At 37.1% G+C, this 17,042-nt stretch overlaps 1 protein-coding gene across 5 annotated transcripts in view; it reads right to left on the bottom strand.

Moving 5' to 3' along the window:
• LOC149796283 (arf-GAP with Rho-GAP domain, ANK repeat and PH domain-containing protein 1-like) overlaps positions 1-16,642 on the bottom strand; it is a 300,819-nt gene extending 284,177 nt beyond the window's left edge. For all 5 annotated transcript variants that reach the window (XM_089960924.1, XM_089960927.1, XM_089960925.1 and 2 more), the window contains exons 1-2: positions 16,427-16,642; positions 6,199-7,944 (exon numbers count right to left, since the gene is read on the bottom strand). In XM_089960924.1, the coding sequence (XP_089817050.1) occupies positions 6,199-7,906 (1,708 nt within the window). In that variant the 5' untranslated portion in view covers positions 7,907-7,944; positions 16,427-16,642. The remainder of the gene's footprint in view (positions 1-6,198; positions 7,945-16,426) is intronic.
• Between the last annotated feature and the right edge of the window lie 400 nt (positions 16,643-17,042).

Here is a 17,042-nt window from a genome sequence, read left to right as displayed (position 1 = left end):
GGTATGACCCGGCCAGGGTTTGAACTCTTGACCTCCAACATCCAAGGTGGATGCTCCACCACCAGGCCACCGGAGCGGTCTACCTCCACTGATAATGATCTGAATATTTAATCCACATCAAAAAAAATAATAGCTATGTTGTTGTTGTTGTTGTTGTGGGGGTTTAACGACATTTTTCAGCACATGATAGGCTATACATGGTGGCCAGTATTAATGGTGGAGGAAGAACCAGGGAAAACCCCAGGAAGAACCACCGACCCACGAGAAGCTACTGGCAAGCTTTCTCACATACCCACATTGGCTGAATCCTAGACTCGAACCCACGCAGACAGACGTGAGATGGCAGTGATCCGTAACGGAGAGCGCTTTAGACCACTCAGGGCCCCAATAGCTATGTACTATGCTGTTTACAAAATAAATGTCCCTGATCAGCTACACAGTGAACTTGATTTTGGACAAGGTCAAGTAAAAAATAAAGATGTACATACAGTATATAACATATAGTCATTAAGAAAAGCCAACATATTATACAAATTCAATATACATAAGTCACCAAAATCAATCATTTAGTTTAGAGACAAGAGTGCATGTAAATAAAAAGAACTTTCTTAGCTTGAGAATGATTCATCTTCTGTGTCACCCCAAAAAACAATAGTTCATCTTCTGTGTCACACAGAAAGCAATGTGGTTAGAAACTCAGGTGCATGTCAAAAATAGAATTGTCTTCCCTTCACAGTGATTCATCTCAAGTATGAAGAAAATCCATCAATGTGTTTTGGAAATATAAGCAAATAAAAACACTTTAATCAAAAACCTAGTGCAAATTTTCTCTGACTGTGACCTTGACACCAAGGTCAAAAGGATGAGCAAAAAAGTGACAGAATGAACTGTATTATGTTCATGAATGATTCATACCAATTACGGCAAAAATCTAAACTGGTTTAGAAAACATTACCAATGAAAATGCCTGATCAGGCTGGTTCATCTCAATATCTGCTCCAGAAACTTCAAGAAGTTCAAAACACAGCTGCTTGGATCATACTTAGAGTACCACGATCAGAGCACACCTCCCTGCTGCTCTGTACCCTACACTGGCTATCCATTCGATCCAGAATCAAACACAAAATTTGTTCTCTGTGCTACGTTTCACTGTCGGACTCTAGTCCAACATACCTGTCCATCCTGACAAATGTGTACACACCAGCAAGATACTTATGCTCCTCTTCTGACAATCGTATACTCATTATTCCCACTATGAAAACAAAGTCATATGGACAGCGTTCTTTTGCATACCAGGGCCCAGCAACGTGGAATGAATTGCCCACTGAACTTAGACACAAAGACAGAGTGATCACATTCAAGAGGGCTCTCAAAACTCACTTATTTCGACTGCAAGAACAAACTTAAAGACCTAATAATGTTTCCTACCTTAAATATTCTCAGTATGTTTTTAATGTTTTCTAATTTCATGGTGTTTGTTTTTGTAATCATATCATTATATGTTTTTTATCTTATAGGTGTTGTCTAATGTTGTAAAGCGCTTAGAGCTTCTAAAGATTAGGCACTATAAAAGTCCTCATTATTATTAATACCAAAACTGCCAATTTTCAACAACTGTGACGTTGACTCCACCTTTCAAGTGCCAAGTATGATGAAAATCCATTGTGCATTTTATGAAACCTAGGCATTAGGCACTATAAATAGACAGGTTATACGATAAAATAGATTATTTCTGAAAATAATACATGACTTTGTGACAGGACAGGAGTGTGAGACACTGTCATCAGGTACTATAGATCATTACTGAAGAGATTCATGGCTTTCTGACAGAGCAGGAATATTAAATACTGCCATCTGGCACTATAAATCATTTCTGAAAAAATCCATAGCTTTCTAACAGGGCATAAGAATGGGATACTGTATTTGGGTACTATAAATCATTTCTGAAAAGAACTACTACTGTCTCACAGGGCATGAGTATTGAATACTGTCATTAGGCACTGTAAATGATTTTGAAGAGATCTATGGATTTGTCGCATAGCTGTAGTATAAGATACTGTTGTTAGGCACCGTAAATGATTTCTGAAGAGATTAATGACTTTCTAAAAGGGTCAGGATTATGGGATCGCTTTCTAAAAGGGTCAGGATTATGGGATCGCTTTCTAAAAGGGTCAGGAGTATGGGATGACTTTCTAAAAGGGTCAGGAGTATGGGATGACCTTTGACAAAGGTCATAAGTATGGGATGACTTTCTAACAGAGTCAGGAGTGTGGGATGACCTTTGACAAAGGTCATGAGTATGGGATGACTTTCTAAAAGGGTCAGGAGTACGGGATGACTTTCTAAAAGGGTCAGGAGTATGGGATGACTTTCTAAAAGGGTCAGGAGTATGGGATGACTTTCTAAATGGGTCAGGAGTATGGGATCGCTTTCTACAAGGGTCATGAGTACGGGATGACTTTCTAAAGGGTCAGGAGTATGGGATGACTTTCTAAAAGGGTCAGGAGTATGGGATGACTTTCTAAATGGGTCAGGAGGATGGGATAAAGAATAAAATTAGTATATGGAACAATCCATATTATAATACTTTTTTGTAAACAAAAGAAAACTATCATTACAATATATTTGATTATTATTATAATTTCTAAAGCTGTTTTGCTTCTTATAGGCAAAAGTAACTCTTGCCCATCATCTCACACTGACACCACCAGCTTTAATCTGAGTGAACTACCAACAAGGATGCAAGCATTGCCAAATGGTTGGGAGGATATTCCAGCAATGTTAATGGTTAAGAATTCTTGGAGAAACATAATTTACTATAAATTTCACATTCACCTTTGAATATATTTGCCTATCACATTAGCACTAGTAACATTAAAAGAATATGTAATAAGGAATTCTGAAGATCCAACATTCGATCTATACTTTATGTGTCCTTCTAGGGAAGATCCGATATCCTATCTATACCAGGGATCGTCCTGGGCTTCGCCAATGTCGCAAATTGCGATTTTTTTCCCTTATTGGCGACAAAAATATCCCATCTGGCAATTTTTTTGGCGACATACTTTTTGGTTATTTAATTTGTACTTACAATCATGGATTTGGACTGGATAAATTAAACGGGAGAACGAAAGGAAGCCACAAACTTGACTAAGCAATGCATTGGAATCAATCTGTTACACAAACAATCCTTTGTTCGTATTGACGACCCCATCTTTACAGTGCATTGTTACATCATAATCTGCTTATGCTGACATCTGGGCTGAGTACTGTTTGCTGCGATAGTCAATCATGCTACCGCACTATACCTACAACTGACTGACTTCTGAAGACGCGAATAGAACAGATACAATTAATTGTATGGCTAATCCTTCTGTGTTTTTTTTTTTGTTTTTTTTTTACATATACCAATACAATAGTTTCGCTGAACCTTTATAGAAAACCGATAACGTTTGAAGTACCCACTGTGTATAAATACAAAGCATATGGAAAAAATCTCAATCACAATTATATCTGTCGCCAGTGCAGCATTTTACTCATTGATCTTTTCCTTTTGCCATCAATTCCATGTTACGGCTGCAGAGACTTTAACTCCGCAACAAGAAATAGCACAAAAAAAACAAACAGTTTTGCATAATTTATAATAATTATTTATTTCTCAAAACACAGGAGTGAAAGAATCCCTAAAATGGGTGTGAATTTATGCTTATATATACGGTCCAATATTGCCAGGTGTTGACTCTTGTAAGTTTCATTCATGGGAATGGAGATCCTATTTTGCTTGTTGAGAAAATTTATACAGCATTCAGTGATCATTCTTGGGATTTAGGAAGCAATTCACTACAAGCTTTGTGAAGCTAGCCATAAAGGGGTGGGGGGTGGGGTGGGGCTGCTGATAGCTACTGGTGCCACCTGTCAGCACTGTAGACTGTGAACGTGGATTCAGTAAGATGAACCTCATAAAAATTGACATCAGAAATAAGCTCTGCATCTCATCTCTTGAGAATTTAATGAGAATCAGCATGTACAGATGTGAAAAATTAGACTTTGAAACTGCATTCAACAAGTGGGCAGTCCTAAAATCGCGACAGATCTTCATTTAACACTTTGTAACATTTTGTTAATGCTTGTTGTAATTAAAGTATTAGCTAACCCATCTTTTGTAATTTTCATTGCCTGTTACATTAATAGACTAAATTTTAACACTTGGAAAAATGTACACTACTTGTTTTGGCGACACTTTTTGAAAACTGGCGACAAAATATTGAGGTTGGTGATTTTTTTGGCGACAGCTTTTTAAAAGCCAGGACCATCCCTGCTATACTTTAGGTATCCTCCTAGGGAAGATCCAACATCCTATCTATACTTTAGGTATCCTTCTAGGGAAGATCCGACATCCTATCTATACTTTAGGTACCCTTCTTGGGAAGATCCGACATCCTATCTATAATTTAGGTATCCTTCTAGGGAAGATCCGACATCCTATCTATACTTTAGGTATCCTTCTAGGGAAGATCCAACATCCTATCTATACTTTAGGTATCCTTCTTGGGAAGATCCGACATCCTATCTATAATTTAGCTATCCTTCTAAGGAAGATCTGACATCCTATCTATATTTTTGGTATCCTTCTAGGGAAGATCTGACATTCTATCTATACTTTAGGTATCCTTCTAGGAAAGATCATACATCCTACCTATACTTTAGGTATCCTTCTTGGGAAGATCTAACATCCTATCTATACTTTAGGTATCCTTCTAGGAAAGATCATACATCCTATCTATACTTTAGGTATCCTTCTAGGGAAGATCCAACATCCTACCTATACTTTAGGTATCATTCTAGGGAAGATCTGACATCCTATCTATACTTTAAATATCCTTCTAGGGAAGATCTGACATCCTATCTATACTTTAGGTATCCTTCTAGGGAAGATCTGACATCCTATCTATACTTTAGGTATCCTTCTAGGGAAGATCTGATATCCTATCTATACTTTAGGTATCCTTCTAGGAAAGATCATACATCCTACCTATAATTTAGGTATCCTTCTAGCGAAGATCTGACATCCTACCATTACTTTAGGTATCCTTCCAGGGAAGATCTGACATCCTATCTATACTTTAGGTATCCTTCTAGGGAAGATCTGACATCCTATCTATACTTTAAGTATCCTTCTAGCGAAGATCTGACATCCTACCATTACTTTAGGTATCCTTCTAGGGAAGATCTGACATCCTATCTATAATTTAGGTATCCTTCTAGGGAAGATCATACATTTTATCTATACTTTAGGTATCCTTCACTGAAAGATCATACATCCTACCTATAATTTAGGTATCCTTCTAGAGAAGATCTGACATCCTACCATTACTTTAGGTATCCTTCTAGGGAAGATCTGACATCCTATCTATAATTTAGGTATCCTTCATGGGAAGATCCAACATCCTATCTATAATTTAGGTATCCTTCTAGGGAAGATCCAACATCCTATCTATACTTTAGGTATCCTTCTTGGGAAGATCCGACATCCTATCTATACTTTAGCTATCCTTCTAAGGAAGATCTGACATCCTATCTATACTTTAGGTATCCTTCTAGGGAAGAAAGAATGGCTTAAATTATGTGAATAATAACCCACTCTCATACTTAAAGCAACACAGCCTATGGTCACATGATCCATGACCATTCTATCAGACGATTACACTGTATTCAAATCTTCGTACAGTCAAATTTATCTGGTGAAGCTGAGAGTCTGTATTGGATTATTCAGCTTTTCTGAGCCTCAACTAAAGAACTGACCAGATTCAGACTGAAGTTGAATCCCTGAGATAAAAACTCAAGAAAGTTGAGTAAGCATGCCAGCCAATTTAGACACAAGGGAAGAACTCAAAGTTGGTAAACTATGTTGCTGTCAATAAACAAAAACACTTTCATGACAATGAATGGATAGGGACATGAAAGTAGGCACCTGTGAGATTGACAACTAAGGTTAGTTTCATTATATAACCATATAAAACTTAAGTAAACTTCAGTGTACAACCATGTAGAATGGGGTAAACTAGATTGGATAACCATGTAGAGCTGAGGTAAATTTCAGCATACAATCATGTAACAATGAGGTCAATTTTAGTGTTTCACATGTAAAACTGAGGTAAACTTCAGTCTAATACCACCTAGTACTAGTGTATGACTTACCTAGTTCTCCTGCTATGGAATAGACCCCACTCCTGTCATCAAATGAGTCAGTCACTCTGAAATCTGGAGCTGGTATAACATGACTCAGCCGTATACTCTGATTGCTGCTATTGGATGATGTGGATCGTTTGACAACGGAATGTGAATTGGTAAACGTCTTTAACCCAATGGGGTCAGTGCCTTTTTCTGAATGGGGACCAGCTTCTTCATAAACAGGATCCTCAGAGTAGTCCTTTTGAAGGGGCTGGGGCTGGTGGTCTCTTGTTCTGTGAGATAAAGAATTCTTAACCTTCATTTCAAAATCTTGGTAGTCATCTGCTTTGAAAGACCCAAACGGATCACTTCTGTGAAAGGGGTCACTACTTTGAAAGGGGTCAATGTTTTGGAAAGGGTCGAGAGTCACTGAAAGTTTACAATTTTGGAAGGTATCAATATTTTGAAATGGATCCTTGGAAACATTAGCACTGCCTCGAAGACTGGAACTCATCTCCCTAAAAAAAATATTTTCATCCATCCCTGGTTCCTCATTGATTGTGGGTGGCAGGGTCTGAGATTCAGCTTGAGCAAAATGGCTTGTGTTGAGACTGAAATTTTCATATTTCTGTATAGTCTTCTTTGGTTGGTTATCAGGCCTTGGGGGTATTGGTGGGCAACTAAGGGGATCAAAGTCTGCCAGCACATCAGCTCTGGATACATCACTGGGTAAAGGAGGAGGAGGAAATTCAGGAGGGGGTATGTCAAAGGACACAGAAGAATATCTCCTCTGATCTACATTATCTTCTAGTTTAACATTTATTGAGCCTAAGATCAAAGAGTCAACACGATTGGGTGTTAGAGGAGACAAATCCATCGGAATGGAAGTCCTTACACTACCTGCTCTAGAAATTTCTCCCTGGAAAGCTGGAGAAGAGGAAGAATTCTCATCCCAGATAGGTTCATATATGTTACATTCCCTGTCCTGAGAGATTTCATCAGTAATATCACCTGTAGCATTTGTTTCCTCAACAAAGACCATCTGGCTGTTAGAGCCTTTGACTACATTAACATAAGGTGGATCATTTTTCAGTGGTTTAGAAATTCCCATCCATTTAGTCTCACTTGGTTGTACAGCTTCTGTGTCCCCTGAATTTTTAATTCGGAAAGTCTGACTGCGTTCTTTTCCACCACAGAAATCTTGAGTGTCATCTGTTGTTGATGCAGATTCTGTGGCCTGGTCGATCTTGACGGACTCTTTGACAAGTATGGCACTGGTTCTGGGTTTGGGTGTAGGGCGCTTAACCTTATGACGAGGTTTTGGAACAGGTCGCACCACACCATCAGGGTTTGTCTGTGAAGCTATGGGTGAGGCTTCTCTACTGCTCTGACTGTGGACAATGCCACCTTCTATGGATGACAAAGATGTATCAGAATTGCTGAGATACAGGGAATCTCCCATTCTAGACTGCAGACTTTGTGGTGATACGGAAGGCATATTTATCAACTTGTCAGCCACAAGATTCTCATTAACATAAACATCCTCATCAACAGTCGGTAGGTGGTTAAGGATTCGCTTGCGGTGTCCGACCAAACTGACCCCCACTTCCTGCAGCATCTGGTCATCTAAGACACTACACTGTTCCAGTGTGTCAATGTTGTGCTCCAAAAACTGACCAACATACTGACCCAGATTCAGGCTCTCCAGCCATGCTCGGACCACCCCACTGGACATCACTGCAGGCTGGACATTACAATAACCTCAAAGTCAACCTGTAATAAAACAAGTTAACAAACTTTTATTTATTCAATTAAATGCCACTTGAATCTTTCTGCATCATAATTATAGATATTATAGTATTTCTATGATGAACTCTGGGGGTCAGAATATACATTACTAACAAGAAAACCTGGGCCTGCATGGTGAGCCCAGGATCAAAACACTGCCATCAAAAGGCTGCGAGAGCATGCTATGTAATCAATCATCCTAGTTTCAAAAAGACTCATCCCATGCATGTAGGTCATCCATAAATGGGTTTTGAAAATATAAGCAATTAAAGTGTTTAACAAAACACTAATGCATATTCTATAATTCTGACCTTGACTGCAAGGGTAGTGAGGCAAGCTAGCATGTCAATGAATGAACCATGTTAGCTTTCTAATGATTATATCCCATGTATTAAAAAAATCCATGTAAGCTTTCTAATGATTATATTCCATGTATTAACAAAATCCATGGTAGCTTTCTAATGATTATATCCCATGTATTAACAAAATCCATGGTAGCTTTCTAATGATTATATCCCAAGTATTAACAAAATCCATCATCAGGCTTAGGAAATACAAGCAAATGAAACAACTTTAAACAAAAACCTTAATACAAATCATACACAATTGTGGTCTTAACCCCAAGGTTGTCTGAGTTTCATAATAGTTAACTCCATTTTAAAGAAAATCTATCAAGGGTTTTATGAAATATAAACACAGAAAATGCATGAACAAAAACTTCAATGAAAACTTTCTATAACTTTGACATAGATTCCAATGTCACTGAGGCAGCATGCAATAAAATCAACTTAGCTTTATAATGATTCTCATTCATGCATGATGGGAATCAATCAGGGATTTATAGAAATATAAGAAGATCATTAAGAACATAAGCAACTGAAAAAGCTAACTTTGACCAAAACCTAAAACATAAATATTCCATGATTAAGACAAAGCAAGATGGGCAAGTCAACACATTAAAGAATGAATTGATATCGTTTCATAATGATTCAAACCAGGTATAATGAAAATCTACCAAAAGGTTTAGTAAACAGTTTCAAGTAACAAGAATATTGGAAAGAACTAACACTACTAGTCAAAAACAATTTTGAGAATTCAAGCTAAATCCATTTCTTCCTTGTAACTGCCAAGTGTTGAAACCATCTCTGATATTCAAATGTTTCAAATTAGCTGCTATGGTGCACATACCAGATGTTACATTTACACAAATGTCATACAGGACCAACAAAATAATAGAATAAAATCGAGACAAACAGTCATACATATAATTATATTGTTATAAAGGATATACAATATATGAATGTTAAAAAACTGAAGTAAAAAAAATTATACAATTTTATATAGTGCATTGGCATTAAGACCATTAGGATACAAAGTATTCTAACTTATGAATCCAATAAATTTCTTTTATGAGTCTATTCATGTCACCATGCACAATATCTATTGGCATGAAAGAAAAATCATGTAGAGAGTGATTATTGGTGTTAAAGTGTGTTCAAATATTAGAGGAAAACTGAGGATCTCTATAATTTTTCATATGAAAGCAATGATTATTCATTCTCTTAGAAACTCGTTGAAGTGTTTATCCAACATACTGCATGCTACAATTTTTACAGGTTATCAAATAAATGACTCAGCTGATATGCAGTTAGTGTTATCACATAGAGAAAATACCTCTTTTGTATTAGCGCTACTGAAAGAAGTACTTTCTCTTATGTTTGCACATTGACAGCACCAGTTTCTGTTACATTTAGATGACGAAAATTGTATTTTTTTATTTCTGTCTGTTTAGTTCTAATTAGAAAATCATCCATCCAAGCAATAACAAGTTGATACATTCATCCATCCATGCAATAACAAGTTGATACATTCATCCATCCAAGCAATTACAAGTTGATACATCCATCCATCCAAGCAATATCAAGTCAATACATTCATCCATCCAATACATCCATCCATCCAAGCAATATTAAGTTGATACATTCATCCATCCAAGCAATAACAAGCTGATACATCCATCCACCCAAGCAATAACAAGTTGATACATTCATCCATCCAAGCAATAACAAGTTGATACATTCATCCATCCAAGCAATAACAAGTTGATACATTCATCCATCCAAGCAATATTAAGTCGATACATTCATCCATCCAAGCAATATTAAGTGGATACATTCATCCATCCAAGCAATAACAAGTTGATACATCCATCCATCCAAGCAATAACAAGTTGATACATCCATCCATCCAAGCAATAACAAGCTGATACATCCATCCACCCAAGCAATAACAAGTTGATACATTCATCCATCCAAGCAATAACAAGTTGATACATTCATCCATCCAAGCAATAACAAGTTGATACATTCATCCATCCAAGCAATATTAAGTGGATACATTCATCCATCCAAGCAATATTAAGTGGATACATTCATCCATCCAAGCAATAACAAGTTGATACATCCATCCATCCAAGCAATAACAAGTTGATACATCCATCCATCCATCCAAGCAATAACAAGTTGATACATCCATTCATCCAAGCAATAACAAAATGATATATTCATCCATCCAAGCAATAACAAGATTTTCAAGGTTAACACTGTAATTGCCATATCGGATAAGCAGCACCATTTTAATTTTGGGACAACTAGACATCATAAGAAGTTTTCTGGTGAAAACCCCTGGCAATACTTTTGGGGTTCAGGTGGAGTAATAACCACATAATTTGCATCAAATGGGCATCATATCATGACCAATAAGGCATCCTAAGAAATTGTTTTTTGAAAATCCCATTTTCCCATCCATTCATCATAAGTAGCCATAACAAAGTCATCCAGTCATCACAAATAGCATTAACAAAACCATCCATTCATCACAAGTAAGCAAAACAAAGCTATCCTTTCATCACAAATAGCCATAACAAAACCATCCATTCATCACAAGTAAGCAAAACAAAGCTATCCATTCATCACAAATAGCCATAAAGTCATCCATTCATCACAATTAGCCATAACAAAGCCATCCATTCATCACAAATAGCCATAACAAAGCCATCCATTCATCACAAGTAGTCTAACAAAATCATCCATTCATAGCCATAACAAAGCCATTGATTCATAGCCATAACAAAGTCATCCATTCATCACCAGTAGCCATAGCAAAGCCTTCCATTCATAGCCATTAGACAAACAGTCTTTAGTAAGAACTGCCATTAGACAGATGTCTTTAGTAAGTAATTGCCATCAGAGATGTCTCTAGTAAGCAACTGCCATTAGACAAAAGATGTCTCTCAAGTAAATGGTACTACACAAAGATGTCTCTAGTAAAGAATTACTTCAACACAGATGCCTCAAGTAAGTAACTGCCATTATACAAAAATGTCTCTTGTAGCTCCCATAAGTGAGAGATGTCTCTAGTAAGTAATTGCCATTAGACAGAGATGTATCTAGTAAATAGCTGTTACTATACAAAGATGTCTCTAGTAATTGCCTTTAGACAGATGTCTCTAGTTAGAAATTAGTATTAAACAGATATGTCTTTAGGACATAACTGCCATAAGACAAATATGTATCTAGCAAGTAGCTGCTACTATACTAAGATGTTTGAAGTAACTGCCATTTGACAGAGATGTCTCTAGAAAGTAACTGCCATCAGACAGAAATATCTCTAGTAAGTAATTGCCATAAGACAAATATGTCTGTAGTAAGTAACTGCCATGAGACAAATATGTCTGTAGTAAGTAATTGCCATGAGACAGAAATATCTGTAGTAAGTAATCGCCATCAGAAATATCTGTAGCAAGTAATTGCCATGAGACAAATATGTCTGTAGTAAGTAATTGCCATGAGACAAATGTCTGTAGTAAGCAATTGCCATGAGACAGAAATATATGTAGTAAGTAACTGCCATCAGACAGAAATATCTGTAGTAAGTAATTGCCATGAGACAAATATGTCTGTAGTAAGTAGCTGCTACTACACAAAGATGTTTCAAGTAAGTAACCCCCATTAGACAGGTATGTCTCTAGTAAGTAACTGAAATTATAACAAGATGTCTCTAGAATGTAATTGCCATCAGAGAGATATCTCTAGAATGTAATTGCCACCAGAGAGAGAGATGTCTGTAGTAAGTAATTGCCATCAGAGATGTCTCAAGAATGTAATTGCCATCAGAGAGAAATGTCTCTAGAATGTAATTGCCATCAGAGAGAGATGTCTCTAGAATGTAATTGTCATCGGACAGAGATGTCTGTAGTAAGTAATTGCCATCAGAGATAGATGTCTCTAGAATGTAATTGCCATCAGAGAGAGATGTCTCTAGAATGTAATTACGATCAGAGAGATGTCTCTAGAATGTAACTGCCATCAGAGAGAGACGACTGTAGTAAGTAATTGCCATCAGAGATGTCTCTAGTAAATAACTGAAGGCTGTAAGTTGTTGTTGTTGTTGTTGTAGGGTTTTAAAGCCATGTTTCAGCACATGATAGGCTACACATGGCAGCCAGTATTAATGGTGCAGGAAGAATCCTGGAAAAACCCCGGAAAGAACCACCAACCCATGAGAAGCTACTGGCAAGTTTTCTCACATACCTACATTGGCTGAATCCGAGACTCGAACCCACGCAGAGAGAGGTGAGATGGCAGTGATCCATAACGGAAGGCGCTTTAGACCACTCGGCCACTTGGGGCCTGAAGGCTGTAAGTAAACCTGTCCCTGTATCATCAGGCCAAAGAATCATAGTAGATAAAGACATTGTCTTCAACTGATTTATCACTCTGTACATAATGGGTGCAGTGCCACACCTCCCTACGGCGCTCTATTGTTCTAAAGGGAGGGAACAAACCTGCTGTTGTGGTGCTCAACCTCCCAAATGGGATGGCCAACATCCAGTTGCAGTGCTCCACCTCCTTCAATGGGATGGTATAAGCCACTTTCACAGCACTCTACCTCCCTCAATGGGATGGTATAAGCCACTATCACAGCACTCTACCTCCTTCAATGGGAGGGTATAAGCCACTATCACAGCACTCTTCCTCCCTGATGGGAGGGTGCAACTCATTGTTGCAATGCTCTACCTCCTTCAATGGGATGGTATAAGCCACTATCACAGCACTCTACCTCCTTCAATGGGAAGGTATAAGCCACTATCACAGCACTCTACCTCCCTCAATGGGATGGTATAAGCCACTATCACAGCACTCTACCTCCTTCAATGGGAAGGTATAAGCCACTATCACAGCACTCTACCTCCCTCATGGAAGAATATAACCCACTATCACAGCAGTCTACCTCCTTCAATGGGAAGGTATAAGCCACTATCACAGCACTCTACCTCCTTCAATGGGAGGGTATAAGCCACTATCACAGCACTCTACCTCCCTCATGGGAGGGCACAACTCAATGTCACTTTGCTCTACCTCTCCAACAGGAGGCAGCAACCCACTACCTGAGGCATACAAGCTGTTTGGAATGTGAGAAGTGCTCATCTAGTCCTTCCTACAGGGGTAAGTTGATCAACTCCTCAAACATCTAATCCCTCCCTCTGGAAGGGCTTCACAGGCTGCCAAAAGATGCTGATCCCAATGAATGAGACATGAAAGAAAATCCCAAAAACTCTGATGATGAGGGGGTGGGAAACTTTCTCTGCCTTTGACATGTACGCTTGGATTCAAGTAAATTCCAGGTGCCAAAAGGACATAAATTACAAAACATGCAACTATCTTTCCATGTGCACTTTGAGCACTGTATGCAGTCTGCATGAATATCCCAAAGGCCCTTCTTGTGGCCACAATGCCCCATAGATTGTCCTGACATTATCCTGGCCCTTCTTGTGGCCACAATGCCCCACAGATTGTCCTGACATTATCCTGGCCCTTCTTGTGGCCACAATGCCCCATAGATTGTCCTGACATTATCCTGGCCCTTCTTGTGGCCACAATGCCCCATAGATTGTCCTGACATTATCCTGGCCCTTCTTGTGGCCACAATGCCCCATAGATTGTCCTGACATTATCCTGGCCCTTCTTGTGGCCACAATGCCCCATAGATTGTCCTGACATTATCCTGGCCCTTCTTGTGGCCACAATGCCCCATAGATTGTCCTGACATTATCCTGGCCCTTCTTGTGGCCACAATGCCCCAGAGATTATCCTGTAATAAAGAATTAATGAATGTCATGTCAAATCACTTGTTACCGCAAAACACACCTGCAGTGTCATACCATATACACACCTGTGTATGCATTAAGGACACTGTATGTGTGAACACATTAAGTAATCAAAAGAATTGACCTCGTGCAAATTACCTGTAGTTTTTCCTATAAATAATTAGATATTTCACTTAAAACTTCTTAAAGAAACATGTAAATACCCATGCAACATCAAAAGAAGTCTGTGCAAACATTAAAAGAATACAATGTGAAATTGAAGACAGAGGAAACGATACCTTCAACATTATGCAGGGCCTGTTGTTATTTTTCTTTGGACACAGAGACTTAACCATACCACACTGTACTTATGTAGCGAGCATGTGCCCACCCCAAAAGGATCAAACACAAAGTAGCCTTGGAAGCCCTTTAAAGAACTAAGTTCTAAGGAAGAAAACATTATCATATGGTTTTTCTTCCTAAAATGGAATGGACAGTTGTAGCACTCAGACTAATTAAAACTACTTACTGACCTCACAGATGCTTTACTGGACACCCCTGATGTCTTATTGGCTTCCCTGATGTCTCACTGGCCCCCAATGATGTTTAACCATTATCCTATTGTTTTATCAGCTCACCTAATGTATTCCTGGTAAACCTCTTGCTACAATAAATCCACCATTAAGAACCTCCAACATGACCATGATACCAAACATTATCTCCCTTACATAAGGTGATTTCCAGAGATAAGCATTCATCTATATTGGTCTTTACATCTTAGATGAACCCTGGGTTGTCTTTTAAATACTCTCCATATGGACATGTCTTTATTCAACACCTTGGTTATTTCAAACAATTTTATATTTGAGATTTTGGTCAAATTAAAACTGATGCACAATGATTGAATCTCTTATTTTTGTTCATATTAAACATGTAAGCACAAGACAAAAAGTATTATTAATCTGTGTAATGCTTAAGTTTACATAAATGTACATCATTTAATGGAAAGTGATGCATGATTGAACAAAAAATTAATTGCCTAAAAACCTAGTAATCTTTTGTAATACAGGATTATTGATAATTCTTTTTGTTTGAAAATGCATCAAGACTGAATTTTCCATCAAATAAGGTTTCTTCGAGTATATTTCATTCTTCAGTTGATTAGAAATATGTTACATCACCTGTTGATTAGAAATATGTTACATCACCTGTTTTTCCTTTTTGCCCATATATTCCAAGAAACAAATACAACCTAATATTCCAAAATACAACTGAAACTTCAAGGTACACTTGTACTATATGTTTGATATACATGTCTAGATTTTAAAAAAGTTATGTTTCATATGGATATATAACAAAAAATAAACTTTGATCCAATAATAAGCACCAACTTATACTTATTTTAATTTTCAAGCAAAATGAGTCATAATTAAACATTTGCAGCATGCATTTTGCTGCCATGACCCACTAAAATATTTGTTCAGGTTGTTCCCCCCATACATCAATTACGTAGATCTATCCATGTTTCTTAAGTCTTATTTTTAAAGCACTAAATTTTCAACTTTGTATAAATTAATTCCAGAAAACAGGTTGTATTTGAATATATGTGGACAATAACTAGATCATATCTGCAGATATGTGAACAATAATTGGTTATATTTGGTATGTTCTGGTGTATCTGATTATAATAATTTGGTTATAATAATAGTCTTCATTTTCTATTAGGTCTTCCTAGAGGGAACAGTGCCTCCAACATGTTTGTAAATTATAATATATTCAGTTTTTATGAAGTAATGAGAAAGTATGTATTCTCAATGATAACAAAAATATCTAGCAGTAAGAACTATAAAATTAAATCTCTTTGGAACTATGACATTCATTTAAATTCTCATAGTAGTATCTGATGGAACAAATTAATCTTTAAATGTGCCACTTAATTTAATTCTTAACAATGCAGGGCGCAGTCAACTGTTGTAGATGTATCTGTAAACTTGTATGTATGATATATATGTTCTTTTATGTTTCCAGTGTTTTTACTTTATATCTATATTTAAATTTAGACGTATGTACTATACAGTCTGAAATAAAGAATTCTTATCCTTATCTTAATTCCACCCACCCACTACACTCGATAACCCTCGTGTGACACAAGATATCAGTATGATGAAGAGTTTCGATTCTGGTCTGCCTATCTGATAAGGTCAAAAGATTAAGCAAGCTTAAGAGATAAAAACGGACAAGCCCTATGTCGTGTCTGCAATATCACAACCAGAAAAACCATTGTCAACACAACTCAGTAGCACTTACAGTAATACTTACACTTTCACACACGGATGCACTTCCTGCATTAGTTTTCAAGTACTACATGCCGATATGAATATCTACACATTTGCACCAATTAATTACAAAATTTCTTCTACATCAGAACAGCGTATAAATTTTTTATTGTAATATCCGTTTCGGTGGGATAACTACAAACCAGTTAACTTTTGTCTTCCTGATCTGAAAGTAGTAAACTTATGTTATAAACTTCCTGTCTTCTTCACTTCCTAAGTTACGGAGTGAAAGCGTTTCTGTCTGTGATTGGTTACACTAATTGGCTTCTTATGATATAAGCAATTATGTAATATATGCTTATGGTAAAAATAAAATTTTCAAATTCTACGCTCATAGTCATAAGTTATCTAAATTAATTAAATCTGCAATATGCATTTTGTGATTTAATGTTTTGTTGGTTATCAACCGTCACCGCCAAAATTAAATCAATATCACAGGGGCGCATCGTTGGTTACAATTTATCTATCAGTCATACATGTATATATAATAATGTATTTATTTATTATATTAGTACATGTATGACAAAAAAAAAAATGTAGGCAACGATGCAAGCCCCTGTGATGTATATAATATGAAATTAAATGATTTAACACAGCAC

The sequence above is a fragment of the Sinohyriopsis cumingii genome, chromosome 6 (genome assembly GCF_028554795.1).
Source record: "Sinohyriopsis cumingii isolate HCF-2022 chromosome 6, ASM2855479v2, whole genome shotgun sequence".
Lineage (NCBI taxonomy): Eukaryota > Metazoa > Mollusca > Bivalvia > Unionida > Unionidae > Sinohyriopsis > Sinohyriopsis cumingii.
This window is presented reverse-complemented; position numbering and strand designations above follow the sequence as displayed.